The sequence below is a fragment of the Microcaecilia unicolor genome, chromosome 7 (genome assembly GCF_901765095.1).
Source record: "Microcaecilia unicolor chromosome 7, aMicUni1.1, whole genome shotgun sequence".
Taxonomy (NCBI): domain Eukaryota; kingdom Metazoa; phylum Chordata; class Amphibia; order Gymnophiona; family Siphonopidae; genus Microcaecilia; species Microcaecilia unicolor.
This window is the reverse complement of record NC_044037.1, coordinates 16,223,447-16,250,749: the sequence shown is the minus strand read 5'-3', so window position 1 is coordinate 16,250,749 and position 27,303 is coordinate 16,223,447. Positions and strand designations below refer to the sequence as shown.

Genomic DNA, 27,303 nt, shown 5'->3' with positions numbered 1-27,303 from the left:
TGCCGGGAATCGAACTCAGTTCCTCAGTTCCCCAGGACCAAAGTCCACCACCCTAACCACTAGGCCACTCCTCCACTGTTGCTACTATTTGAGATTCCACCACCCTAACCACTAGGCCACTCCTCCACTGTTGCTACTATTGGAGATTCTACATGGAATGTTGCTATTCCACTAGCAACATTCCATGTAGAAGTCGGCCCTTGCAGATCACCAATGTGGCCGCGCAGGCTTCTACATGGAATGTTGCTAGTGGAATAGCAACATTCCATGTAGAATCTCCAATAGTAGCAACATTCCATGTAGAATCTCAATAGCAGCAACATTCCATGTAAAATCTCCAATAGTATCTATTTTATTTTTGTTACATTTGTACCCTGCGCTTTCCCACTCATGGCAGGCTCAATGCGGCTTACATGGGGCAATGGAGGGTTAAGTGACTTGCCCAGTCACAAGGAGCTGCCTGTGCCGGGAATCAAACTCAGTTCCTCAGTTCCCCAGGACCAAAGCCCACCACCCTAACCACTAGGCCACTCCTCCACCTAAATTGATCCTCTCCCCCATAGGAGCCAACTCTGTGGGTGCTTGAGAACTCCCAATATTCAGCAAACTCATTGACTCTGTCCAGGGAGTGGTAATTTCCATTGGGTTTAGCACCCCCAATCATTTTGAAAAGTTGGCTCCTACACTTTCCCCTAACAGTTTCGGTATCCATCTCCCTCCTCCCCACCCCCACCCCCCGACAGCACCAATATCCATACCCCCAAACCCACTGACAAAGGCAATCCACTGACCCTTCCCTGTGTCTTATGGTTTTCTCTGAGATCCATTGTGTGTGTGTGTGTGTGGGGGGGGGGGGGGGGGACAGGAACAATTCCCAGTGGCTCCCTGCTCCTTCTGATGCCAGCAGCCAACCCCATAGCAGTAGTCTCATGGTATTACCATTAGGTGTTAAGCTGCCAAATAAGGACAAAAAGTTCCAGTTACCAGTTCCATTACGAGCAACCAACATTCTTTTTCCATCTGCATAGCTATATCTTTCCCCTTCTTGCAACTTCCTCTACACCCATTTCCTGGAGCCCCCATCACTACATGTGACAGAACACGTAATATTTTGCCCAACCCTAAAATCCTATAAAGCACTTTGATCCAACAGCATTGTTTAAATAACAATTTAATGGAGCATATTGCTGGCAATTATTCCCTCTGGGCAGGTCATAAGCTTAGAATTCAATTTAGACAGACAATAAATCTAAGCCTGAATGCAGGCTGCACCTGGGGAGGTTTTCTGTTGGTTTTTCAGCAACATACCATACACTCTCTGAAGACAAGCAAGTATGGGCCTGATATGGGTGAAAGACGTGAGATTCACAGAGGTGCTGCAGGAACTGGTGTTCAGCAAGGGATTTTTGTTTTCCTTCTCAGCCACTGCTGACATAACAACATAGTAAATGACGGCAGATAAAGATCTGAATGGTCCAACCAGTCTGCCCAACAGTAACACACATAGTAGATGACGGCAGAAAAAGACCTGCACGGTCCATCCAGTCTGCCCAACAAGATAAACTCATACGTGTATACCTTACCTTGATTTGTACCTGTCTTTTTCAGGGCACAGACTGTATAAGTCTGCCCAGCACTATCCCCTCCTCCCAACCACCAGCCCTGCCTCCCACCACTAGCTCTGGCACAGACAGTATAAGTCTGCCCAGCACTATTCCCCGCCTCCCAACCACCAGTCCCGCCTCCCACCACTGGCTCTAGCACAGACCGTATAAGTCTGCCCAGCACTATTCCCCGCCTCCCAACCACCAGTCCCGCCTCCCACCACCAGCTCTGGCACAGACCGTATAAGTCTGCCCAGCACTATTCCCCGCCTCCCAACCACCAGTCCTGCCTCCCACCACCGGCTCTGGCACAGACCGTATAAGTCTGCCCAGCACTATTCCCCGCCTCCCAACCACCAGTCCCGCCTCCCACCACCGGCTCTGGCACAGACCGTATAAGTCTGCCCAGCACTATTACCCGCCTCCCAACCACCAGTCCCGCCTCCCACCACTGGCTCTGGCACAGACCGTATAAGTCTGCCCACCACTATCCTCGCCTCCCAACCACCCATTATCACATGGAGGCTAATTCTATACAGGGACATCTAGGCACCTACAACACACCTACTTGGAGCTTATTATATAAATAGGTGCCCACTGTTCTTTATAGAATATCTTAGGGACAGATGATCCACCTAGGTGGATGAACAACGAAATCCCACAGATCAACAAGACAATAAAACAGGAGTGGGAAGTGGACCAATGACTCCAGAGACTGGAACAGGAGGGTAAAACGAAAAAAAAAAAACCCCTTTATTTCAGACTCGACACAGATCCGTGTTTCGGCCACAGGCCTGCCTCAGGAGTCTTCGTGAGATGTAGTTGAAAGGAATGCGTCTGAGAGATTGGGCGGTCTTGAAAAAGACCTGAAAGTATGCAATCTCAAAGGTGCATAATTCAGCTCTCTCACCGGAGCATCGATGGAAAAGCGCAAAAAGTACAGCTTACACTCTGGAGTCATTGGTCCACTTCCCACTCCCCGTTTTTTTTGTCTTTATAGAATATCAGCATAACATGTCAGGAACACACCTAGAATTAAGGAGCAGCCACACAGCTGGTGTAAATCACCAAAGTGCGCAAGTAGATCATCCTGCTTATAATCGAACGAGAAAAACGCCCAAGTTCCGACCTAAATCGGGAGATGGACGTTTATCTCACAAAAACGAATAAAGCGGTATAATCGAAAGCCGATTTTGGACGTTTTCAACTGCACTCCGTCGCGGATGCGGGCAAAGTTGATGGGGGCGTGTCAGAGGTGTGGCGAAGGCGGAACTGGGGCGTGGTTATCTGCCGAACAGAGATGGGCGCATTTCACAGATAATGGGACAAAAGTATGCGTTTTTAGCTAGAATTTAGGGCACTTTTCCTGGACCCTGTTTTTTTCACGAATAAGGCCCCAAAAAGTGCCCTAAATGACCAGATGACCACTGGAGGGAATCGGGGATGACCTCCCCTGACTCCCCCAGTGGTCATAAACCCCCTCCCACCACAAAAAATGATGTTTCACAACTTTTTATTTTGACCCTCAAATGTCATACCCACCTCCCTGGCAGCAGTATGCAGGTCCCTGGAGCAGTTGTTAGGGGGTGCAGTGGACTTCAGGCAGGTGGACCCAGGCCCATCCCCCCCCCTACCTGTTACAATTGTGCTGCTTAATGCTTAGTCGTCCAACCCCCCCCGAACCCACTGTACCCACATGTAGGTGCCCCCCTTCACTCCTTAGGGCTATAGTAATGGTGTAGACTTGTGGGCAGTGGGTTTTGAGGGGGATTTGGGGGGCTCTACACACAAGGGAAGGGTGCTATGTACCTGGGAGCTCTTTTACCTTTTGTTCTGTTTTTGTAAAAGTGCCCCCTAGGGTGCCTGGTTGGTGTCCTGGCATGTTAGGGGGACCAGTGCACTACGACTCCTGGCCCCTCCCACGAACAAATGCCTTGGATTTATTCGTTTTTGAGCTGGGCGATTTCATTGTCCATTATCGCTGAAAAGCAAAAACGCCCAGCTCACAACTTGGCGAATAAAACATGGACGTCTAATTTTTTCGAAAATACGCTTGGGTCCGCCCCTTCATGGACCCGTTCTCGGAGATAAACGCCCATGGAGATAGGCGTTTCTGTTCGATTATGCCCCTCCATATGTACTATCACATGTACCCCTCCCAATCTCTTCTCCTTTTGCTCATCCTATCTTTGTTTACCTCTCCATACTCAATTTACATAGCCTCAAAACCCCACTACTACTATGTTTACTACAACTTGTAACATTCTCCTTCAAGACTTTGCAATTCTATTTACTATGTAAGCCGCATTGAACCTGCTATGTGTGGGAAAGCGCGGGGTACAAATGTAATTAATAATAATAATAGCACATGGCTGGAATACTGACATTTATGCACATGTCGGTATTCAGGTCTTGATGCCTAAATCTTGGCGCACTCTTTATATACTTATCCCCCTCCCTAACGTTCAGACACAAGGTACAAATCTATAAACTAGGCGCCCATATCTCCATGCCCCTTGTGCGTGCGAGTGTATGTGTAATCTGCAAAAGTGCCAGCAGGGCACTATTCTTTGACGGCATACATGCATGGCATAGAACATAATTGCTGCCTACCAGGAAACCAGCTGAAATGCGAAAGGTAAGCCTCACAGCACTCCCCAAGACGTCATGTAGGGCCAGGATGGAGCTGGGGGGGGGGGGGGGGGGGGAAGACAGCTTCACCAGGTGTCACCCCAGCTCAGAGATGAGGGACCCGGTCTCACCAGGTATCATCTGTTCCAACCAGAACTTCAAGAATCAGCTATAACCCCCGCTCAACTGACACCTAGGAAACCTAGGTCAGGAGCTGCACAATCCGCCCAGGATCTGCTAGGAGATTGAGAAAAATACGGAACATTCCAGGCTGCACAATGCCTTTAAGGGCAAAGTACCTGGAACTATTTGTTTTCTCTGTCTCCTTCCACTAGGGGATGGACATAACTCATTGGACTGGACGGGTCTGGTATAGATGACAAGGAAACTGCATGCTATCCATGCCTCCATTGCACTTACTTGCCCACAGTTACACCAGGTCTATGGATAATATAACTCTGGATGTGTAAATGTTAGGTATGCTGATACTACAATGCAATCTGGGCGCCCAGGTGCTGTTATAGGAAAGGATCTTACCATGTGTCCTCTGGGTGCATACATGGAGACGCCTGGTTGTAGAATTCCCCCATTGTTCTAGAGCAGTTCTTAACCCAGTCCTCGGGACACACCCAGCCAGTCAGGTTTTCAGGATACAATGAATATGCATGAGATAGATTTGCATAAAGTGAAGGAAGTGAATGCATATCTAGCTCATGCATACTCATCAGGGATATCCTGAAAATCAGACTGACTAGGCGTGTCCCGAGAACTAGGTTGAGAACCCCTGCGCTAGAGGATACCTGATGTATAAATGTGAATCAACAACCCATTTGTGGACATTAAGGATCCCAAGACAATTTCTATAAGAACAGTGAAATGAATCCTGGAGTCACAGCAAAACTCCCACAGAGGTATGCAGCTGTACTACATCTAGCTACATGCAGACAAATGTAAAAAGCCAGAACACTTACAGTTTCAGAAGCAGAGAAGAAAGCACCACGGAAACAGATGAAGCAGCCATTGCTGCTGACCCCATCCAGGGCTGCAAAATCAAGCCAATCGGCAGGAAGACACCTGCAAAAAAGCATCCCACCATGTCACCATCTGTATGACACAAACATTCTACTGTCAGATTGGTCACTTAAGGACATTACCAAGTCAGAATGGTCTACAGACCCTGTGCTATGCAATGCTACGTCTGAACCTTGGAAGGGGAGTTTTTTTGGCGACATTTAAGATCAGCAGTGGTCTAATACACTAGCTTGTGTGTCCATGGAGTATTCTGTACTTCATCTGAAGAAAATGCAGAGGTTTTCGGAGGATTTCGCTCTCCCTGATCTCCTGTTACTTTTATTAATAGAATATGAAAGCACCGGTAGACAAGCATGCAAATCTAAAAAATATTTTGCAACAAACCCAATTGTAATACACTTTAATGTTTGTATTTACATACCAGCAGCTATTGGTACCCCAACCAGATTATAAATCAGGGCAAAGACAAAATTGATCCGGATTCTTTTGACGGTTTGCCTTGACAGATCTATACTTGCCACCACATCCAACAGATCATTCTGTAGATAAAAATATAATGTAGATTATTTATATTTCTTTATTTTTTCTTCTCCCCCCTCTCCATACTTCTGATTTCTGTCTACTAGCCCCAAGCGCTTACAGCACTGTCTGGATTTAGTGCACCTAATATTCCATCCAGGGACAATCAGCTATTCCAAGACCTACCATAGAAGCAATGGAAGCAAGTCTTCCTTCTCATCAAAGTTCCCACTAATGTCTTTATGTGTATATGTGGAGGGGGGTGTACCCAACTTTGTGAACAGAATTTTGCCAATGAGCATGGGGGAAGAAGAGAATGTTGGTGCAAGAGTACTAGGTGCTATGGGTAAATCAATCTTCAGCCATCTCTTGCTCTCCCCCCCTCCCCTTCCCCAAGTCCAACTTTTGCTCTCTCTCAAGGCTGGCACTGTAAGCATGTTCAAACTATGTGGCTGTGGGGCCAGCTGTTCTTTATGATGTACGAGATCAGCTTCAGGAAGTGTGGGCCAGTGACCGCATTTTTAACCTCCCACCAAGACTCAAAGCTAGTGCTCTAAGAGGCTTCCAACCCAATTCTGTCTGACAGGTTGCAGATCCAAGCTGGCGCCCAAAACTGATCTTGCATATGAGCACAATGCACCGACCACTGGGTCATTGGGCCAATCCCTTATATCTGTTCTATGTTACCCACTTTGAACCAACAATTGGGAGTTGGTGGGCTATAAGAATCGAATCACATAACACACACACACACATGCCTTTGTACTAACCCCACGGAGTGTGATAACTGAAAAAGTCCCTTCTGAACTCATGTGGTCCAGCAAATGTCTAATTAATCCTTCTGTGAGAAAGCAAAGATGCTTTCCTGTAAGCAGGTATTCTCCGAGGACAGCAGGCATATATTCTCACATGTCAGCGACATCGTCCACACAGCCTGGTGTGGACACTGCCAAAGTGCACAGTCACTTAGAAAAACTCTGGGGCAGTGCACCCACTGCACATGCGTGGGGGTCTTCCTGCCCGACGCTTGAGCACAGGACCAGCAGTATAATACGAAAGCTAAGAAGACAATGCCAATGAGAGGTGGGAGGGATATGAAAATATATGCCTGCTGTTCTCAAAGAACACCTGCTGTATCTTTGCTTTCTCCAAGGACAAGCAGGCACGGTATTCTCACATGTAGGACTCATTACCTGCCAGGCTCACAATGTGAATAATGAATGTGGTAACTGAAACAGAAAGTGAGCCTGGTGGAAAAAAAAAACAGCTGGAGAATGGAGTTGACATTCAAGTAGTAAAAAGATCTTGCAGGACTGCTTTTCCAAACTGGATGTCCTGCCTGGAATGGTGCTTCAGACAGTAGTAAGCAGTGAAGGTATGGATAGAAGACAACGTTGTCGTCTTGCAAATTTCTTCAATGTAGGTAGAGAAGAAATGGGCTACTGAAGCTGCCATGGCTCTTATATTATACTAGTAAAAAAGCCCCGTTTCTGATGCAAATGAAACGGGGGCTAGCAATGTTTTCTTCTGTGTGCATGTGGGAGTGTGTGTGTCCCTGCCCTCTGGCCTCTCTCCCCTCCCCCCTCTGAGTCCTTCACTGTTACAGAGCCAGCGATTTGATTTCGTGCTCTGCTGTTTTCCTTCACTGACTGTGTTACAGAGAGGGCGGGGCAGACACTCATAGGGAAACCGGATATCTCGCCCCCTTCACACTTCCGGCTGGAGGCTTCATAGAACGTTGGTGTTGCCTTTTATATAGAGAGATAGTAATTAGATTAACTAAATTGTTCTGAAAATCTTCTAGAAGTAGCGGTAGAGGGCTGTGGGCTGGAGAGAGTTTTAATGGTATTTGTATGTTTTTTAATCAGGTCGGCCACTTCCTTGACCTTGTCACTGAATAAGTTGTCTCCACGACAAGGGACATCTGCTAAACTTTCTTGGACAGCAGACGCTAGGTTGGAAACTCAGCCAGGAAAAGACGTTGCATTGCTACTCCCAAAGTAGAGATGTGAGAAGGGGCATCAAAGGCATTAAGGGCTTGTCTTGCCAGATATTTGCAACAATCCAGAAGTTTCCTATGAAGTTTATGTTCGCACTGGGCTCCATGGATGATGTCACTCACGTGAGAATATCATGCCTGCTTGTCCTCGGAGAAACAATGGATTCCACGGTATTTTCAGCTTAGGCCACAATACAACAGCTCACATTTAATGGATCTACATACACAAAAGGAGTTCTGTATTCATTTCAAAAAAGTTAAATACCATACAATTAGTACAGTGGTCTTCACTAATTTTTAAGCCGGGGCCATGTTGGATCCAAATGAGCTGAAGGAGAGTCACCAAATATCTTCCCATGAGAGGCCTTGACACTGCTCATCAGTGTATGTCCATGACATCCATCCCCATCAGCCTGCCTTCATTGGGTGTATCCTCAAGAAATGGGCACTTCCAGATACATGATTTGGTAACTTCTGATTCTCTGCCAACCAAAGAATTCTGGACACCGGTGAAATATTAAATTTTGGCAAAAGAAGCAAGGGTTTTGGGAGTTTTCTTAGATTCTAAATTGATTTTTGAATCCCAAATTAACCATCTTCTGAAGAAGTTCTTTTTTTAAGTTGTGCCAGCTCAGAGTTATCAGGCCATCCTTGAGCAAAGAAAGCTTTAGAATTGTTACACAACCTACACCCCCTTCCGCAGCTGGATTATTGCAACTCTTTGTATTGTTCTGTGTCATCAAAGCTACAGAGAAAGTTGCAGCTTTTGCAGAATATAGCAGCTAGGTTCATTTTTAGGTTGGGTAGATTTGAAAGAGCCACACACCCCCTGTTAGATTCTTTACAATAGCTTGCAGTCAATGCACAAATAGCTTTCAAAATAGGCTGTTTGATTTTTTTAAATCATTTTATGGGTTAAACTCTAAAGGGGCTACTAAGATTTTACATTAGCCTAGTAATCGATTAGCAGTATGTATGATTCACAAGATGAAACTCAGTTTCCCTTCACTGAAAGGAGTTAAACATAAGAAACAGGTTGAATCTAAAGTTAGTGCAGTTTCGAGGCACAGGCGGATACACTCCTTTTCTCCTCCCTCTTAAATGCAGTCTGTACTGTCACATATACATGTCACTAATTCAGGGGGTGGCTCTCATCATCATTCTGGCCTTTTTCTGCTACGCTCTGCCTGCCTGCCCTTCCCAAGCTCACAACAGAAAGGGGGAAGCGGATAGGAGAAAGAGCCACATGCTTGAAGGACAAGGCATGTCTCAATAGACAAAGAGGATACCATATCGTAGCAATACCATCAATGATCTTATATTCCACATATTTCAACAGGATTCTGTTCCTCTTTACCCTGTAATTTCCCTTGCCCGTAATGTCTTGTCTGTCCGTTTTACCTGGATTGTAAGCTCTTTGAGCAGGGACTGTCTCTCTGTCAAGTGTTCAGCGCTGCGTGCGTCTGGTAGCGCTATATAAATGCTAGTAGTAGTAATAAGCCTCAGCAATAGAGGAAAATTACAAAATATAATACTAAAGTATTTAAAAAACATACATAACATCATTTAAAATAAAGAGAGGTTTTAAGAGATTTCCGAAATAAGAGTCAAGTATGTAATTCTCTCAACTGCCTGAAAGGAAAAAGACAAATTAAGATAGAACACTGGCATTTAGACACAGGGACGTCACCTACCCTAATTAAAACCACATCGGCTGCTTCAATAGCTACATCAGTGCCGGTGCCAATAGCAATGCCAATGTTTGCCATGGCAAGGGCGGGGGAGTCATTGATGCCATCTCCCACCATGGCAACCCGCTTTCCTTCATCTTGCAGTTGCTTCACTTTGGCCACTTTGTGGGATGGAAGGACTTCAGCGAACACCTTGCTGATCCCAACCTAGAAGAGAAGAAGAGCAAACAAAGATTTGTGCGATGTTTTTTTGCTGTTTCTCAGCACGCCCAATATTAGCAATGCCAGCTGAGATGGTGCACCTGAAATTTGGAAAGAATTATACAAATAACTCTCTGAAAATGTAACAGAATGGGATGAAACTTGCTGTGGGAAGAAAAAGAAAAAACAGTAAAAAGGACATACAGAATTTGAAAATGGGCTAGATCAGACCAGGGATTCCAGAGAAATAAGCCTCCACAAAAAATTGTACTAATGCATTTCTATGGGAGGAGTTCTAACTTCTGTTAACAGAGGAATTTGCATACAGTGTAGCACAGCAATTAGGGAATCACCTCCTTTCCAGCTGCCTCTCCCTGTTGTCTATGCTCCCAACCCCTTAAACTGCCCCACTTGAAAAAAAATACCCTCAACTGCCCCACCTGAAAAAACAAATACCAACTTCCCCTCACAATTGATCCCTTCTGCAAATTGCCCCACTACTCCCCACACACACGACATATACACAGAACACACAACAGACACACCCACACACACAGTACAGGGATTAAAATAATTCCCTAGTTGTGATGTACGGAATTTTAAGTTATTTGGATATATATTTCTTTTTTTTTTTGTTCTTTCCACTGTGAAACTTTCAGACTGAATTGTACTACTTTTTTATCAATTGCTATGAATTGCACGGGGACAGAAATTTTACCTATCCCCAATGGAATTTAACCCATACCCACCCATACCCGCTAAGATCCATTGCATTCCCACAATTAATCTCCATCTCCACCCATAAGCGCAGGAGTGAACGCTATTATTTATTTGCTTGTAGGCCTCTGTTTCCTCCCAACTCCAACAGCCTCCCATGGTTTTTTGAATGGTATTCACTATTCAACCAATGAGTGTTCCAAGCCTCATTCTGGTGCTCCAATTGCCTCTCAGTGCATTCCAAGGCTCATTCTGGAATCACCAGAGATTTTGACTACACTCCTGAGGGAATCTTGTGGCAATTTCTTCTATTCTTGCAGGATTCCCACGGGTTCCGCGGGATTCCCATAATCCCCATTCCCATGCAGCTCTCTGCTTCCACTAATATGTTTTGCCATGGGCAGGGCTAGATTAAGACACTGGAAAATGTTTAGGTGGGGGCCCCATCAGGACTCAGGAGGTTAGGATCGACAACTGTTTAGCTTTCTTCAGGGTTCTACTGATTCTGACGTTCATGTTCAGAAGCTAGAAGAATGGCTAACATTTCTGGATATATTTCAGAGTTTAAAATGTTTATTTGCAGTTCTCCAATTATCCCCCCCTGAGAGAGTGAGCTGTTCTGCCTATTTCCAGGGTCACCAGAAGTGGTAACTGTTGGTAGAATGCTGAATGTGGCAGTGTCTCCACTTCACATGGGTTAGTTTTGCACATATCATGACAGTAATGAACCTCGCTCCTAAGTCAGGGTATGTGGAATATGTTCTTAATCTCAAACTTACTCCTCATGCTCACCATAGTACTTTGCATTGTGCCAAAGTCCGCTTCCCTCTGGAGTTCATAAGATGTAACACATATAGACAACCTATCTAGGTGAGCTTGAAAAATTATTTCTAAAGCAAGCCTGCAGCTCACAATACAATAGGAAACATTTCTAAAAATCTTTCTACCACATTTTCTTGGTCACTGACTCCATTTGGAAAGGTTGTGGGGAAGGACCACTGTGTATGTGGAATATAAATGCCATTTTAAATTAAATTCAATTTCTTTTGATCTTTTTCTTTATTAGTTTCAAACTTGTGTTGCACTATATACAGTGTTTTGTTTGCTCGTTTCTTTTTGACCCAGCAGCTTCCTCCCGTTCCACTGGGTTTCCAGCTCAACTGAAACTAGAACTGGGGTCCGGTGCCATGAGATTTCATTCACAACTACTCAGGGATTTTTATACTGTATCTCCAAGTGACAATATTAAACTACAGCTCCTAGATTTCACCACTAGGTGGCCAGACTCCCTTCCTCATAGGAGCTGTGAACATTCCCCCTGCTGCATCCACAGTTCACCTAAGCAGCAGAAAATCAAACTCACGTTCCTCCATCTCATCCCTCTCTTTTCTGTTTTTAAATACTTTTTATTCCTGGTTTCTCCCACTTCCTTCCAATTTTCTCTCATCTGACTCTTGTTCCCCATCAGTCTTTTCCATGAATCCCCAGGAAAGACCCAATTCTGCAGCAGGGGCGTAGCCAGACACCCAATTTTGGGTGGGCCTGGGACCAAGATGGGTGGGCAGAACCCCCCCCCCCCCCGCCTCATCCCCAGATGATGTGGTCTCTCCTCTCACCTGCATGCCATATGGTCTCTCAAATATCCTCCCTCTCCTGCATACCTTTTAAATAGCGGATTTTCACCGGCAACAGGCAGCACCTAATACACACAGCTGATGTTGGCTCCATACCCTTCCCTCTGATGCAACTTCCTGTTTCCACCTAGGCAAGAATACATCAGAGCGAAGGGTATGAGGCCGGTGTGAGCAGTATGCATCAGTCACTGCTCACTACAGGCGAAGATCTGCTATTTACAAGGTATGCAGGAGGGACAGTTGTTGGGAGTTTTCGGCTGGTGGGGCTTGGGGATCCCTGCCAGCCACATTATAGCTATGCTGGTACTGGCTGGGCCTGAGCCCAAAGTGGGTGGGCCTGGGCCCACCCAAGCCCACCCTTGGCTACGCCACTGTTCTGCAGCAGTTATTCTGGTAGCATAGAAAGCAAGGAGCCCTGCTAAGGTAAAGGTGTAGGAGCAGCTAAGGTAAAATACCATACCTGTGAAGCGATTGTTCTGGCAGTTTTGCTGTTGTCACCCGTCATGAGAACTACCTCTAATCCCATTGAGCGCAGAGTGTGGACTGCTAGTGCTGCCTCGGGCTTTACTGTGTCAGCGATTGCTACCAATCCACAGAGCTCCCCTAAGAGAAGGATGCATTACAGAGCATTCTTATTGCAAGTTCCAAATTCCTAGTCATGAAAACAAAACTCACAAATACCTGTGTTATGAAATGAGGCAAAGGGTGATGGCAGGAAAAACAAAATCAGATACAGAAGTCAAGTGCAATCTCCCTTTATAATGGGGATTACTGGACTGTGGAGCAACCCCTCCCTAGAGTCACTGGGGGGGGGGGGGGGGGGGAGAGAAGTGGGATGGAGAAGGGAGAGGAGAAGTCTAGCCTCAAGGGGAGTGTTTATGGGATAGAGCCAGTGGCGTTCCTAGCGTGGATGGCACCCGGGGCGGATCGCCGATGCGCCCCCCCCCCCCCCCGCCTGCGAAATGACACCTTATCCCCTCCCCGGCGAAATGACACCCCCCCAGGTGCACGCCGCTGGGGGGGGGGGGGGGTGCCGTGGCGCACGCCTGTGGGATCCGACTTCGCGAACTTCGCTCGTTTGCTGTAGCTCCCTCTGCCCCGGAACAGGAAGTAACCTGTTCCGGGGCAGAGAGAGCTGCAGCGAACGAGCGAAGTTCGCGAAGTCGGAGCCCACAGGCGCGCGCTGCAGCACCCCCTAGCGGGGTGCACCCGGGGCGGACCGCCCCCACCTTGGTACGCCACTGGATAGAGCTGAGGGAAATGTTCTTGGTTGTTGAATGATACAGCGGAATAAGAAAAGGTTCAAAGAAGAGCGACCAAAATGATAAAGGGATGGAACTCCACCCATATGAGGAAAGGCTAAAGAGGTTAAGGTTCTTCAGCTTGGAAAAGAGATGGCTGAGGGGGGATATGATTGAGGTCTATAAAATCCTGTTTCAAGCTGTTCCATAATTAATTAATATTAAAAAAAAAGATGTTCTATGCTTTGCCAGTTGCAGGCCTTTTTTTGTCCCTTCTTTGCTATTCAATTTCTTTATTAAATTTTCAAATTTACAAGATAAACACTTATAAATCAGTAACCCAGCAATGTAATTACAGAGATTGCATTATTCCTTATATACAAAAGAAAATATTCCCAACTTCACTTAGTTTCGCATTCTCTAAAATAAGTAGAAATATAATAAACAATAAGAAAATATAGGTTGCTTTCTTAGACCACAATCCTAGATGGGGGTAAGGAGAAAACTATTTTAAGGAGAAATAAGGCATTTTTACAGATGTAAATGGCCTGGCTCAAAAAAACCCTATTATTATACTATTACTTAATACTCCACAAACTCTATCTGGCCAGTTTCTTACTATCTATAAATGCTTTAAGCTGGTCTGGCTCAAAAAAGATGTATTTATTTCCCAGATATTTAATACAGCATTTGCATGGATAAGTTAACACAAATGTAGCACCCATTGTTTTAATCTCTTCTCTATAAGCTAGAAAGGCTTTCCTATGATCTTGTGTAGACCTAATCACATCTGGAAAAATCCAGATTTTTTGTCCGCAAAAAGTTCTATTTGAATTCTTAAAATAGAGTCCAAGTAGTGCCTTCGCGTCTTGCTCGAAGACAAACGATACCAAAAGGGTCCTTCGGGTAGGTACTTCTGACAAAGACTCTTCCAAAAAGGCCGATATATCTTGCAAATTCAATTCAGGAGTCTGATTGTTTACTGTTGGATTCACCTTGGGTTGTTTGGAATCAGGCAAGTAGTAAATGTGGAATGGCAGATTGAGGATCAGCAAGAACTTCCCAAAGGTATTTTTTTAGGAAATCAATCGGAGCAATTCCACTTGAAACGGGAAAATTCAATATCCGTAAGTTTAGACGCCTATTGTAATTCTCAAGGTGTTCCAACTTTAAAGAGACCTTCAACTTATCTTTTACCAAGGTATCTGTTACTGCATTAAGAGAGGAGATTGCGGCTTTCTGAGTAGATAGTTCAACTTTTACATTTTCAAGGGTTAACGATAAAGAATCAAATTTATTTACCAGCAAAGCCGTATCCTGGGATGTTTTTGTCACCGCAGCCGTTAGTTGTTGTATAGCTGACTAGATAGATTGTAGAGTTACCGCCTGGGGAGCTACTGACTCCCTGTTCATATCATCTGCTTCCCGCGGCAAAGCACCACTGTCTGAAGGCCTCTGGTCTCCGACTTCCGGTTCCATCGTACCTTTCACACCTGGCTGAAGGATAGCAGGACAAGGCGGTGGATTAAGCTCCGGTGGGGATAATGATGTCTCGATCCCTAGTGGAGACGTCGCTCCTTCGACTGGTCCAAACACGGGATCCCTCTCACCGGTATTCACTGAGGTACTAGAGACATATCGCAGAAGCGTTTGCTGACCAGGGGTAGATATTCGGGCTAGCAGTGGTAGACCCTTTACTACCCCCTTTCTCTTTGTGTGCGGCATATGTTAAAGTTGCTGAATCTAAAGGTAAGCAGGAGAGCTTCAGCTTATGCGACCACGAAGTCTCAGCGTCGAGCCGCCATCTTGACTCCTCTTTTGTCTCTTCTTTGATAGATGGACACCATCTCTGCTCAGCAGCCCTTGGAAAAGCACTCTGAGTCCAGGAAGCCAAAATGCTCTTGACGACACCATCAGTACAGCCATGATTCCTTTAGGATGGGAAGAAGCCCAAGATGAGTATGGAGTTTCTCTTTGGCCCACGGGATCAGGGGGGGGATTTGGCCTCCTTGATCTAGTGGTTTACAAATTGGGCATGCAAGCTGCAGCATCTCAGCGACTGGTTGCTTGGCACGGCTAATTTTACCCCAATCACTTACAAGCGAGCTTTTTTTGCACCATGGAGCTTAATATATTTGTTGCATGCTACACCGGATCAGGTTCCCTCGGATAGGATGTTCAGTGTTCTTCTGCAACCTCTCTGTGACGTATGGCGCTTTTTTATGTCCTTGTGAGGGGGGGCATTCTGCCACATGCGGTCAGTTGCTTCTCATAGTGGATAAAGGTCACTTTCTGCAGGGAATGAACTCGGAGATCATACTAAAACGGGTGAGACAAGGTTTTAGCTGGGTTGAACGTTTTTTAAAGATAAGATGGTTCGGTAGTGGCTTACGATTCTTTGAAAGACCCCTTTGTGCCTTGTTACTGAACGGGACTATTTTGCCTATACACAGAGATCACTACATTTGTTCCCTGGACCTGAGGGCCTAGGGAGGCATATATTCATAACTCACTCGAAGACCTCTTACATCCTGAACATAGTAACATAGTAGATGACGGCAGAAAAAAGACCTGCACGGTCCATCCAGTCTACCCAACAAGATAACTCATATTTGCTACTTTTTGTGTATACCCTACTTTGATTTGTACCTGTGCTTTTCAGGGCACAGACCGTATACGTCTGCCCAGCACTATCCCCACCTCCCAACCACCGGCTCTGGCACAGACCGTATAAGTCTGCCCAGCACTACCCCCGCCTCCCAACCACCAGTCCCGCTTCCCACCACCGGCTCTGGCACAGACCGTATAAATCTGCCCAGCACTATCCCCGCCTCCCAACCACCAGCCCCGCCGCCTGATCTTGACTAAGCTCCTGAGGATCCATTCCTTCGTCACAGGATTCCTTTATGCTTATCCCACGCATGTTTGAATTCCGTTACCGTTTTCATTTCCACCACCTCCCGCGGGAGGGCATTCCAAGCATCCACTACTCTCTCCGTGAAAAAATACTTCCTGACATTTTTCTTGAGTCTGCCCCCCTTCAATCTCATTTCATGTCCTCTCGTTCTACCATCTTCCCATCTCCGGAAAAGGATAGTTTGCGGATTAATACCTTTCAAATATTTGAACGTCTGTATCATATCACCCCTGTTTCTCCTTTCCTCCAGAGTATACATGTTTAGTTCAGCAAGTCTCTCCTCATACGTCTTGTAACGCAAATCCCATACCATTCTCGTAGCTTTTCTTTGCACCGCTTTGATTCTTTTTACATCCTTAAGATACGGCCTCCAAAACTGAACACAATACTCTAGGTGGGGCCTCACCAACGACTTATACAGGGGCATCAACACCCCCTTTCTTCTGCTGGTCACACCTCTCTCTATGCAGCCTAACAACCTTCTAGCTACGGCCACCGCCTTGTCACACTGTTTCGTCGCCTTCAAATCCTCAGATACTATCACCCCAAGATCCCTCTCTCCGCCCGTACCTATCAGACTCTCCCCGCCTAACACATACGTCTCGCGTGGATTTCTATTCCCTAAGTGCATCACTTTGCATTTCTTCGCATTGAATTTTAATTGCCAAACCTTAGACCATTCTTCTAGCTTCCTCAGATCCTTTTTCATGTTTTCCACTCCCTCCCGAGTGTCCACTCTGTTACAGATCTTAGTATCATCCGCAAATAGGCAAACTTTACCTTCTAACCCTTCGGCAATGTCACTCACAAATATATTGAACAGAATCGGCCCCAGCACCGATCCCTGAGGCACTCCACTACTCACCTTTCCCTCCTCCGAGCGAATTCCATTCACCACCACCCTCTGGCGTCTGTCCGTCAACCAGTTCCTAATCCAGTTCACCACTTCAGGTCCTATCTTCAGCCCCTCCAGTTTATTTAAGAGCCTCCTGTGGGGAACCGTGTCAAAAGCTTTGCTGAAATCTAAGTAGATTACGTCCATAGCTCGTCCCTGATTCAATTCTCCTGTCACCCAATCAAAGAACTCAATGAGATTCGTTTGGCACGATCAGGGTCAGGTCTCCTATTTCCATAAATCCCTGTACCAAATTATAGTCCCGAAGGATTTTAAACCACTTTTGGGGTGTTAGGAGGAAGGGGTTTCTGCAGGTGTGTGGGGGGGGGGGGGGGCATACATTTAGGAGCTCCTCTCAAAAGCTCGTTGCCTGACTTTGAATGATTTTGCAGGAAACTGACGCCCTACTATCCTTTGTCTGGGTTTATAAGCTTCTAGGCACAGGAGAGGGAAGGGATCACATCTGCTGTTTTGCTTGATGTAATGATTTCTGTGTATGCCCAGCCCTTCAAATCTGCAAGCCACACTGAACTTGGTAGGCATATGTGAAGTGTAAATGACTTGCAACTGTAATTGTAATTTAATTTCTGATGTTGCTATATAGCTATTGCATAGTTTGTTGTTGAGTATCTCACTATCAAGGTTCAGTTTAATGTTCACATGCTTTTTCTCTCAAGGGGTATAAGGGCGTGGCTTGGGGATAGAGTGGGACAGATTAAGACAGTTACCCAGGTTTTAGTGGAAAATGACAACAATTGTTTTTCAGGTTTTCACTGTACTGTGGTCATTAATAAAAAAAACATTTATTATTAGCAGAGGAGTAGCCTGATGGTTAGAGCAGTAGGCTAAAAACTAAGGAAGCCAGGATTCAAACCCCACTTCTGCTGCTTGTGATCTTGGGAAAGTCGCTTAACCCTCCAATGCCTCAGGTACAAACAGACTGTAAACCCGCTGGAGGCCAGGAAAATACTTACTGTACCAGAATGTAATTTGCCTTGATCTAGTACTGAAAAAGTACTGTAGCCTAGTGGTTAGGGTGGTGGACTCTGGTCCTGGGGAACTGAGTTCGATTCCCACTTCAGGCACAGGCAGCTCCTTGTGACTCTGGGCAAGTCACTTAACCCTCCATTGCCCCATGTAAGCTGCATTGAGCCTGCCATGAGTGGGAAAGCGCCGGGTACAAATGTAGCAAAAATAAAATAGATACTATTGGAGATTCTATGTGGAATGTTGCTACTATTGGAGATTCTACATGGAATGTTGCTACTATTGGAGATTCTACATGGAATGTTGCTATTCCACTAGCAACATTCCATGTAGAAGGCTGCGCAGGCTTCTGTTTCTGTGAGTCTCAATGCGGCTTACATGGGGCAATGGAGGTTTAAGTGACTTGCCCAGAGTCACAAGGAGCTGCCTGTGCCTGAAGTGGGAATCGAACTCAGTTCCTCAGTTCCCCAGGACCAAAGTCCACCACCCTAACCACTAGGCCACTCCTCCACTGTTGGTGCTATTTGAGATTCTACATGGAATGTTGCTATTCCACTAGCAACATTCCATGTAGAAGTCGGCCCTTGCAGATCAGCAATGTGGCCGCGCAGGCTTCTGCTTCTGTGAGTCTGACGTCCTGAAGTGGGAATCGAACTCAGTTCCCCAGGACCAGAGTCCACCACCCTAACCACTAGGCCACAGTACTTTTTCAGTACTAGATCAAGGCAAATTACATTCTGGTACAGTAAGTATTTTCCTGGCCTCCAGCGGGTTTACAGTCTGTTTGTACGTGCAGGACGTCAGACTCACAGAAGCAGAAGCCTGCGCGGCCACATTGCTGATCTGCAAGGGCCGACTTCTACATGGAATGTTGCTAGTGGAATAGCAACATTCCATGTAGAATCTCAAATAGCACCAACAGTGAAGGAGTGGCCTAGTGGTTAGGGTGGTGGACTTTGGTCCTGGGGAACTGAGGAACTGAGTTCGATTCCCACTTCAGGCATAGGCAGCTCTCCTTGTGACTCTGGGCAAGTCACTTAAACCTCCATTGCCCCATGTAAGCCGCATTGAGGCTGCCATGAGTGGGAAAGCGCAGGGTACAAATGTAACAAAAATAAAATAGATACTATTGGAGATTCTACATGGAATGTTGCTACTATTGGAGATTCTACATGGAATGTTGCTATTCCAATAGCAACATTCCATGTAGAAGGCTGCGCAGGCTTCTGTTTCTGTGAGTCTGACGTCCTGCACGTATGTGCAGGACGTAAGACTCACAGAAGAAGACCTGCGCGGTCACATTGGTGATCTGCAAGGGCCGACTTCTACATGGAATGTTGCTAGAGGAATAGCAACATTCCATGTAGAATCTCAAATAGCACCAACAGTGGAGGAGTGGCCTAGTGGTTAGGGTGGTGGACTTTGGTCCTGGGGAACTGAGGAACCGAGTTTGATTCCCACTTCAGGCATAGGCAGCTCCTTGTGACTCTGGGCAAGTCACTTAACCCTCCATTGCCCCATGTAAGCCGCATTGAGCCTGCCATGAGTGGGAAAGCGCAGGGTACAAATGTAACAAAAATAAAATAGATACTATTGGAGATTCTACATGGAATGCTGCTACTATTGGAGATTCTACATGGAATGTTGCTATTCCACTAGCAACATTCCATGTAGAAGGCTGCGCAGGCCTCTGTTTCTGTCAGACTCACAGAAGCAGAAGCCTGCGCGGCCACATTGGTGATCTGCATGGGCCGACTTCTAGTGGAATAGCAACATTCCATGTAGAATCTCAAATAGTAGCAACAGTGGAGAAGTGGCCTATTGGTTAGGGTGGTGGAATTTGGTCCTGAGGAACTGCGTTCGATTCCCACTTCAGGCACAGGCAGCTCCTTGTGACTCTGGGCAAGTCACTTAACCCTCCATTGCCCCAGGTACAAATAAGTACCTGTATACGATATGCAAGGCGCATTGAGCTTGCCATGAGTGGGAAAGCGCGGGGTACAAATGTAACAAACAAAAAAAGGCATGAGCAAAGTCAAAAATCCCTACCCTTCCCTTCTTATAACTCACATCAGGACAGAGTGAAGACTGTCGGGGAAATACACATCCATATTACAGAGCTGCCAAGGGGGTGGATCCACTCAGTGGCAGATTTAGGGTCCATCCCCAGCCCACCCATAGCTCCACCCACAATGCCACCCATTTCCCCACCCCAGCAGTTGATTGACAGCCAGCAGCTACAGGAGTGGTCTCCCTGTCCAGCGGGCAGCAGGAAACACCTTCATAAAACATCATCTCCTGCTGCTGTGGGATCAGCAGTAGCAGAAGATCGTGTTTTATGAAGGCGCTTCCTGCTGTTGCTGGACGGAAGGCCACTCAGCGGAAGATCCCAATTTCTCAATGGGAAATGACCTGCGAAAGCGGGAGTCTCCTGCTGATATTATGACTGCTGTGATGTCCGAAGGCCTGAATCAAGGTGCAAATACAAAGGAAAGGCAAAATAAGAAGAGGCACATGTAAAGAACGCCGCATGCCCCTTACCATCTACAGCCACCAGCACAGCAGTACGACCTCTCTTCTCATGTTCGGTCATGCTGGCATCAACATCGTTTTTAAGGATGAGGCCATTCCTTTTCATCCACTCGCGGTTTCCAATGAGAACCGAGTAGACCTGTGAAGCAGGGGTACCTACACACACATCACACATATTCATTCTTCGGGTTACACATCTATCACCATTTACCAATATTTATCCATAAACCACATGGATAAAGTTTTATTTATTGAGACAAGATTTATTTACACTTCTTTCAGCACTACATTGTTTTTTAAATTAGAACCAGAGGTATTTTTGTTGCAAATTTGGCCCAGTTTTGCTTATTCCCTTAATTCAGTATATCCAAGACTCTGGAACAGTACTCAAATGCTTACACATACGCCAGGAAACTGATTAACGATGTCCTGTTCTCTGTAAGTACGATGGCATTTAATGTCTCTTCACCTTTAAATATAATTATAGTTCTAAGTAGATTTTAAGGATTTTGGTAAAGCATTCCATAGCTACACTGTAATCATGGGGTATACCGCTGCACAATTTTAGAAAAGCATGTAAAATGATCTGCCCAGCAGGGCCGTGCCAACACGGTGGTGCGCCTGTCTTCAAGGGTGCTGCGCCGTCGAGTTGTATTTAAAAAAAACCAAAAAAACCTTACTTCTCCGCTCCATCCCCAATTCCCCAGCGCTTTAAATTTACCTCACTCCGCCTCCGACGTCTGCACAGCGTCAGTGAAAGCGCTGCCTGTCTGACGTCTCTCCACCAGCCTTCCCTTCGCTGGTTCGTTCCCTCTGTGTCTCGCCCTCAAGGAAATGATGTCAGAAGAAGGCGGGACACAGAGGGAACGAACGAGCGAAGGGAAGGCTGGTGGAGAGACGTCAGACAGGCAGCGCTTTCACTGACGCTGCGCAGACGTCGGAGGCGGAGCGAGGTAAATTTAAAGCGCCGGGGAATCGAGGATGGAGCGGAGGAGGCTCAGACTGACTGAGTCTGCTCAGAGCCTCCTTTGCAGGCCAAACCCAGCCATTTCATCCATTGCGCCCCAGACGGCAGCTTGGGGGAGCAGCGCTCGGCTCTTTGGCACCGCCCAGCTCTTCCATGCGCCTTGGAGCCAGGCAGGTGCGGGGGGGAGGCGGGAGCTGGGGGCACGCCAACGGATAGTCTGCAGGGGGGCGCCAGAGACCCTAGGCACGGCCCTGCTGCCCAGTGTCTGAAGAAAGATAATACAGGAGTGCATTTCACTTTCAAAGCTCAGATGAACTTGCCTGGAGGCCAGGCGTCCATAATGTTAGGGTGATACGCCGAGCTCTCTGCTACTCCATCCATTTGCACCAGCACTGCATTCCGGGCATTGTTTTCCAGAGTCTTCCTGTTACTTCCATACAGCAGGGCTTCAATGCCACTAACTTTGCAGCTGATTCCACAGCCTGGTACAGCCTGAAAATCCACACATTTACCAAGGCTCTCTGTGTCCAGCTCCTAATCGTGGGGCAACAAACAGCAGAAAATTTTAGTCATTCTCTCTGCTTCCTAAGCAGATGCTCAGAACTGCTTCCAATTTTGCAAAACTGAACAGTTTTTCATTTTCTCTACGTATGTTTCTTCTTCCTGCCCACAACTTTTGTTCACCAACTACAGTGATTATGGTTATAAAGACCACTGTCATTTACTGTTACAATTTTTCATAACTGTGATTTAGTCTGTACACTCTTTACACTATTTTTGCTTCTTGCAAAACTAGATCAACTTCCCTTTTCGATGTGCATCTGCATTTTCGCAGTTGTTGCATTAAGGGCTGGGGGGGGGGGGGTCTTTTACAAAACAACGGTAAGCCTAAGCACGGGCTTACGAAACGCTAAATTGGAACTACCACCAGCCCAATGCGACTGCCAGTGGTAGTTCCAACCCGAGTGCACACCATTTCCGGGGGAAAAAGACCCTCCCCCCCCCCCAGAAATGGCTTGCTTGGCGGTAATTGGTCATAGCAGTGTGCTGCCCAGTTACCGCAGGAGCCCTTATTGCCACCTCAATAGGTGGAGGTAAGGGCTCCTGCTGCAAAGCCACATGGTAAGGGTTCTCTTACCGCAGGCCATGTTTGTCTGGGGGGGGGGGGGCTCTTTACCGCTGCAGTAAAAAGGGTCCTGGACGCAGGAAAAATGGCCTCCGCTGCTAGCGCAGGGCCCTTTTTCCCCGCAGCTTGGTAAAAGGAACCCTAGATTTGCTAAGGTGCGCTACTACATGATAGCACAGATTGATGTGCAGTATTAAGGCATGAGAGCAATTTACTAATCTGCCCATTGTATTGTATTGTAACATTTATATCCTGCGCTTTCCCACTTATTAGCAAGTTCAATGCGGCTTACAAATATAACAGGTTTACAAGCAGGGGCGTATCTGCACTCTGGCGTTAGGGGGGCCAGAGCCAGAGGGAGGGGGCACATTTTAGCCCCCCCCCCTCTGGTGCCACCGATCCCCCCCCCCCCCGCCATTTCCGGACCCCCCCGCCACTGCCAGACCCCCCCCTCGCCACCAATGACACTCTCCACCCATTCCCGCCGCCGCCAACCCTCCCCCGCTGCTGTCACTTACCTTTGCTGGCGGGGGACCCCCAACCCCCCCGCCAGCCGAGGTCCTCTCTTCCGTGCAGGCTGCAAGTTGCAATGCTTCCTGTTCTTCTGTCTGACGTCCTGCACGTACAACGCGCAGGACGTCAGACTGAGTTCCAAATTCTGAGTCTGACGTCCTGCGCGTTGTACGTGCAGGACGTCAGACTCAGAAGAACAGGAAGCGTCGCAACTTGCATCCTGCACGGAAGAGAGGACTTCGGCTGGCGGGGGCTTGGGGTCCCCCGCCAGCAAAGATCGGCGACGGGTTGGTGGCGGGCGGGCGGGAGGGGGAGGTGGAGAGGGTCGATGGTAGGGGGGTCCAGGGCGAAATCTGCGGGGGCCCAGGCCCCTGTGGCCCCACACAGATACTGTTTACAAGATAACACAAAACGGATAAAACAGCTGAATATAGTATATAACGAGGTGGAGAATAAAAGGTGGGTAAGTAGGATGGGTAAGGGAGGAAGGTGGTAGAGGTAGGGAGTGGAAAGAGGGTGTAAATTGGGATAGTGTGTTCTAATTAAGGAAGAATGTATAATGATGGCTGGAAGAGGGATGAAAACAGGGTGAAAGAGGAAGCGTATTTCAGGTTCTGTCATAAGGTTGGATCCGGGAAGCGCAGAAGGATCTTAATTTAACAAGGTACAGCACTTTAGTAAATCTAGCTTTAAATGAAAAGGAGTTTTCATAAGTGAATAGACAAAGACATTCGGAATGGGGTAATTCATGCTGGATGTGTCTATTTGGGGTGGTCCACCATCATGTATTTAATTTGAATAAACTTTTACTGCTTTGTAAAACGGATATACAAAGGCTGGGGGCATGAGGCAGAGAACAGCCCAATACATACTACAGGTACTAGCGGAAATGTGGAGACTGGGAGTATAATCTGTAGTGGAGTGCTTTTAGTATTTTAGGAGTGGCCTAGTGGTTAGGGTGGTGGACTTTGGTCCTGAGGAACTGATTCCCACTTCAGGCACAGGCAGCTCCTTGTGACTCTGGGCAAGTCACTTAACCCTCCATTGCCCCATGTAAGCCGCATTGAACCTGCCATGAGTGGGAAAGCGCAGGGTACAAATGTAACAAAAATAAAATAGATACTATTGGAGATTCTACATGGAATGTTTCTACTATTGGAGATTCTACATGGAATGTTGCTACTATTGGAGATTCTACATGGAATGTTGCTATTCCACTAGCAACATTCCATGTAGAAGGCTGCGCAGGCCACATTGGTGATCTGCAAGGGCCGACTTCTACATGGAATTTTGCTAGTGGAATAGCAACATTCCACGTAGAATCTCAAATAGTAGCAACAGTGGAGGAGTGGCCTAGTGGTTAGGGTGGTGGACTTGGTCCTGAGAAACTGAGTTTGATTCCCACTTCAGGCACAGGTAGCTCCTTGTGACTCTGGGCAAGTCACTTAACCCTCCATTGCCCCATGTAAGCCGCATTGAGCCTGCCACGAGTGGGAAAGCGCGGGGTACAAATGTAACAAAAATAAAAAAATAAAATAAAATAAATTACATGTGTCATGAGAAAAAAAAAGCCAGGACTCTTAGGGAGGCAGAGGTCCTCCATGCATATTACAATGCTGAATTTTACTTTTTTACTGGTGTGTTGGCTTTTATGGATAGCATTATTAGCAATGAGTGATGCAAAGGTGGTTGGAGCAACAGTCACGTTTACCTCAGGGGACACTGCATTGCATCACTCCTACACCACAGACTACTGTCCACAAAACAAAAAAAGCCCGAGTGGCTGATGTAGAAACATGTCGCTTCTGTTTCTTTTTCATCATTTTAGTTTCAAGAAAGTCATGTGGTCCGACTGAGAAGGGGGGGGGGGGGGGGGGATGTAAAAGCAGAAAGAAGGCTTGAAAGGAGGAAGTAATACAACGAAGGCTCCACACCAACACCGGTCTATTATTTCATGATTCTATTTTTTATTGTGAACCGTAATAAACATAAAATCAATAAACATTCTCTTCTATTGCAGCAGTAAATAAACAAGTGCAGGGGCGTAGAACAGAAAATGAGGGGTGTGGACAAGTGGCAGCAAAATGAAATATTGGATTTGAGGGAGTTCTCCAATTCTGGGGGCAGACTGGATCTGCACAATGATACTTGTATGATGCCAGGGGGAGTGCATTAAAGAGCAGAGGTGAGTGCTGATTCGGGAGGGGCAGGGTGCTAGACCGGGTGGCAAAGCATCCGGGCAGGATAATCCTGGTGGGTCCGGACTGGCCCAGACGTCCCTGGTATGCGGACTTGATCAGGGTCTCAGTGGACGGCCCTCTGCGGCTGCCAGCGGGGCCGGGCCTGTTGCATCAGGGTCCCGTGGTGATGGAGGATCCCTCCCCCTTTGGTCTTACGGCCTGGCTATTGAACGGCAGCGTCTGAGGAAGAAGGGCTCCTCAGACAAGGTCATCGCCACTATGCTGAGAGCGAGGAAGCGCTCTACTTCTACTGCTTACGCCAGGGTTTGGCGTACCTTTGCAGCGTGGTGTGAAGCAGGCTCACTTTCTCCCTTCACTGCTCCAATCTCTTCAGTGTTGGCGTTCCTGCAAGAAGGTCTGGAGAAAGGCCTGTCGCTCAGTTCCCTTAAAGTCCAGGTATTTATTTTTTTGTTACATTTGTACCCCGCACTTTCCCACTCATGGCAGGCTCAATGCGGTAGGCAATGGAGGGTTAAGTGACTTGCCCAGAGTCACAAGGAGCTGCCTGTGTCGGGAATCGAACTCAGTTCCTCAGTTCCCCAGGACCAAAGTCCACCACCCTAACCACTAGGCCACTCTTCCACAGCGGACACAACCCACCAGTCTATGGATTGATCAGCATGATGATATGGAAGGTAAAATTATGTATCATACCTGATAATTTTCTTTCCATTAATCATAGCTGATCAAGGTCTGTAGCCCCGCCCAGTGCATCCCAGGATGCAGTGGGCGCTGCTCGGCACCGCCATTTTGGGTGTCAACTGACTGGAAGAGGAGGGAGGCAGGCAGGCTCCGTCCCTCCTCCAACACAAGGTAGGGGGGCTGGGAGGGGGCCGGGACGGGGCCAGGGGGGTGTCACGACACCACGGACCACCAGGGAATTTAAGGACAACGCTGTCGATGGAGCAACGATTTCTGGGGGTTTCGGGGGCTGGAGACCCACCGGACCTCCAGCCCCCGTTCGCGTTTGCCTTGGGGGGGGGGGGAAGGGGGGCCTGCCATCATGCAACTGCATGCTGGACAGGGCTCACCATTCCTCCCCAATGATCCGCAAAATCTAATGCCAGCTCGGAGCTGGCGTTGATTTTGCTGCAGCCAGCAACCCAATCTTTGGCGCGCTGGTCGCTGATCATTGGGGATGAATGCGTTAAGCGCCAATTAGCATGCATTTGCAAGCAAATTGCACTAGAAGCCCTGTTTAGCATGCATTTGCATGCTACTTGCGCTGAGAGCCCTCGAGTGCGCTGTTTCAGGCGCTCGAGGGCTCTGATCATGGGTCGGCTGCAAACTCTGGCGCTAGTATGGCGTTAACAGCCTCTAGCGCCAGAGTTTGCTTTTGATCATGAGGGCCTAAGGCAGATTTTGCTGCTGTGAAAACTGAAATCATGGGATGCACAGCTGAACTTCAGACAGGTTACAGAGCTGGGAAACTAGCTAAAGGAGCTGGAGTTAAAGTTTAGCAGAACAAGGAGGGGCACTGCAAGATATGAGAAACTGTATAACATTTGGAAAAGATGAACCATCAATTGCTTTAAAAAAAAAGGGTGAGGACTTGGTTTTCGAGTGCTTCTTTGAGGTTATGTATCACCCAGATAGGCATGTCACATGGGACTTCTGGATATCCCTACCTGTGCTCAATGTCAGAGTACACAAGCCACTTTTTTTTTCTTGCTAACTGGAACTGTCCCCAAATTCGGACCGTTTGGCAAAGATTATTTAGTTTCTTCTCTCGTATCATGAGGCACACCTTGTCTTGTACTCCCTGTGGGGATCCTTCTGGATCAGAGTGGGGAATTTGGCTTACACAATTCTGGTAAGCGACTGTTGGTCAATAAGGCATCTATAGTAGGAGTTTGG

General features: G+C 47.1%; 1 protein-coding gene across 3 annotated transcripts in view; it reads right to left on the bottom strand.

The window, feature by feature from the left end:
* The window catches only part of ATP7A (ATPase copper transporting alpha), a 179,282-nt gene that overhangs the window by 1,606 nt on the left and 150,373 nt on the right, over positions 1–27,303 (bottom strand). For all 3 annotated transcript variants that reach the window (XM_030210064.1, XM_030210065.1, XM_030210066.1), the window contains exons 17-22: positions 21,888–22,101; positions 20,610–20,756; positions 12,489–12,631; positions 9,480–9,683; positions 5,689–5,806; positions 5,207–5,309 (exon numbers count right to left, since the gene is read on the bottom strand). In XM_030210064.1, the coding sequence (XP_030065924.1) occupies positions 5,207–5,309; positions 5,689–5,806; positions 9,480–9,683; positions 12,489–12,631; positions 20,610–20,756; positions 21,888–22,101 (929 nt within the window). The remainder of the gene's footprint in view (positions 1–5,206; positions 5,310–5,688; positions 5,807–9,479; positions 9,684–12,488; positions 12,632–20,609; positions 20,757–21,887; positions 22,102–27,303) is intronic.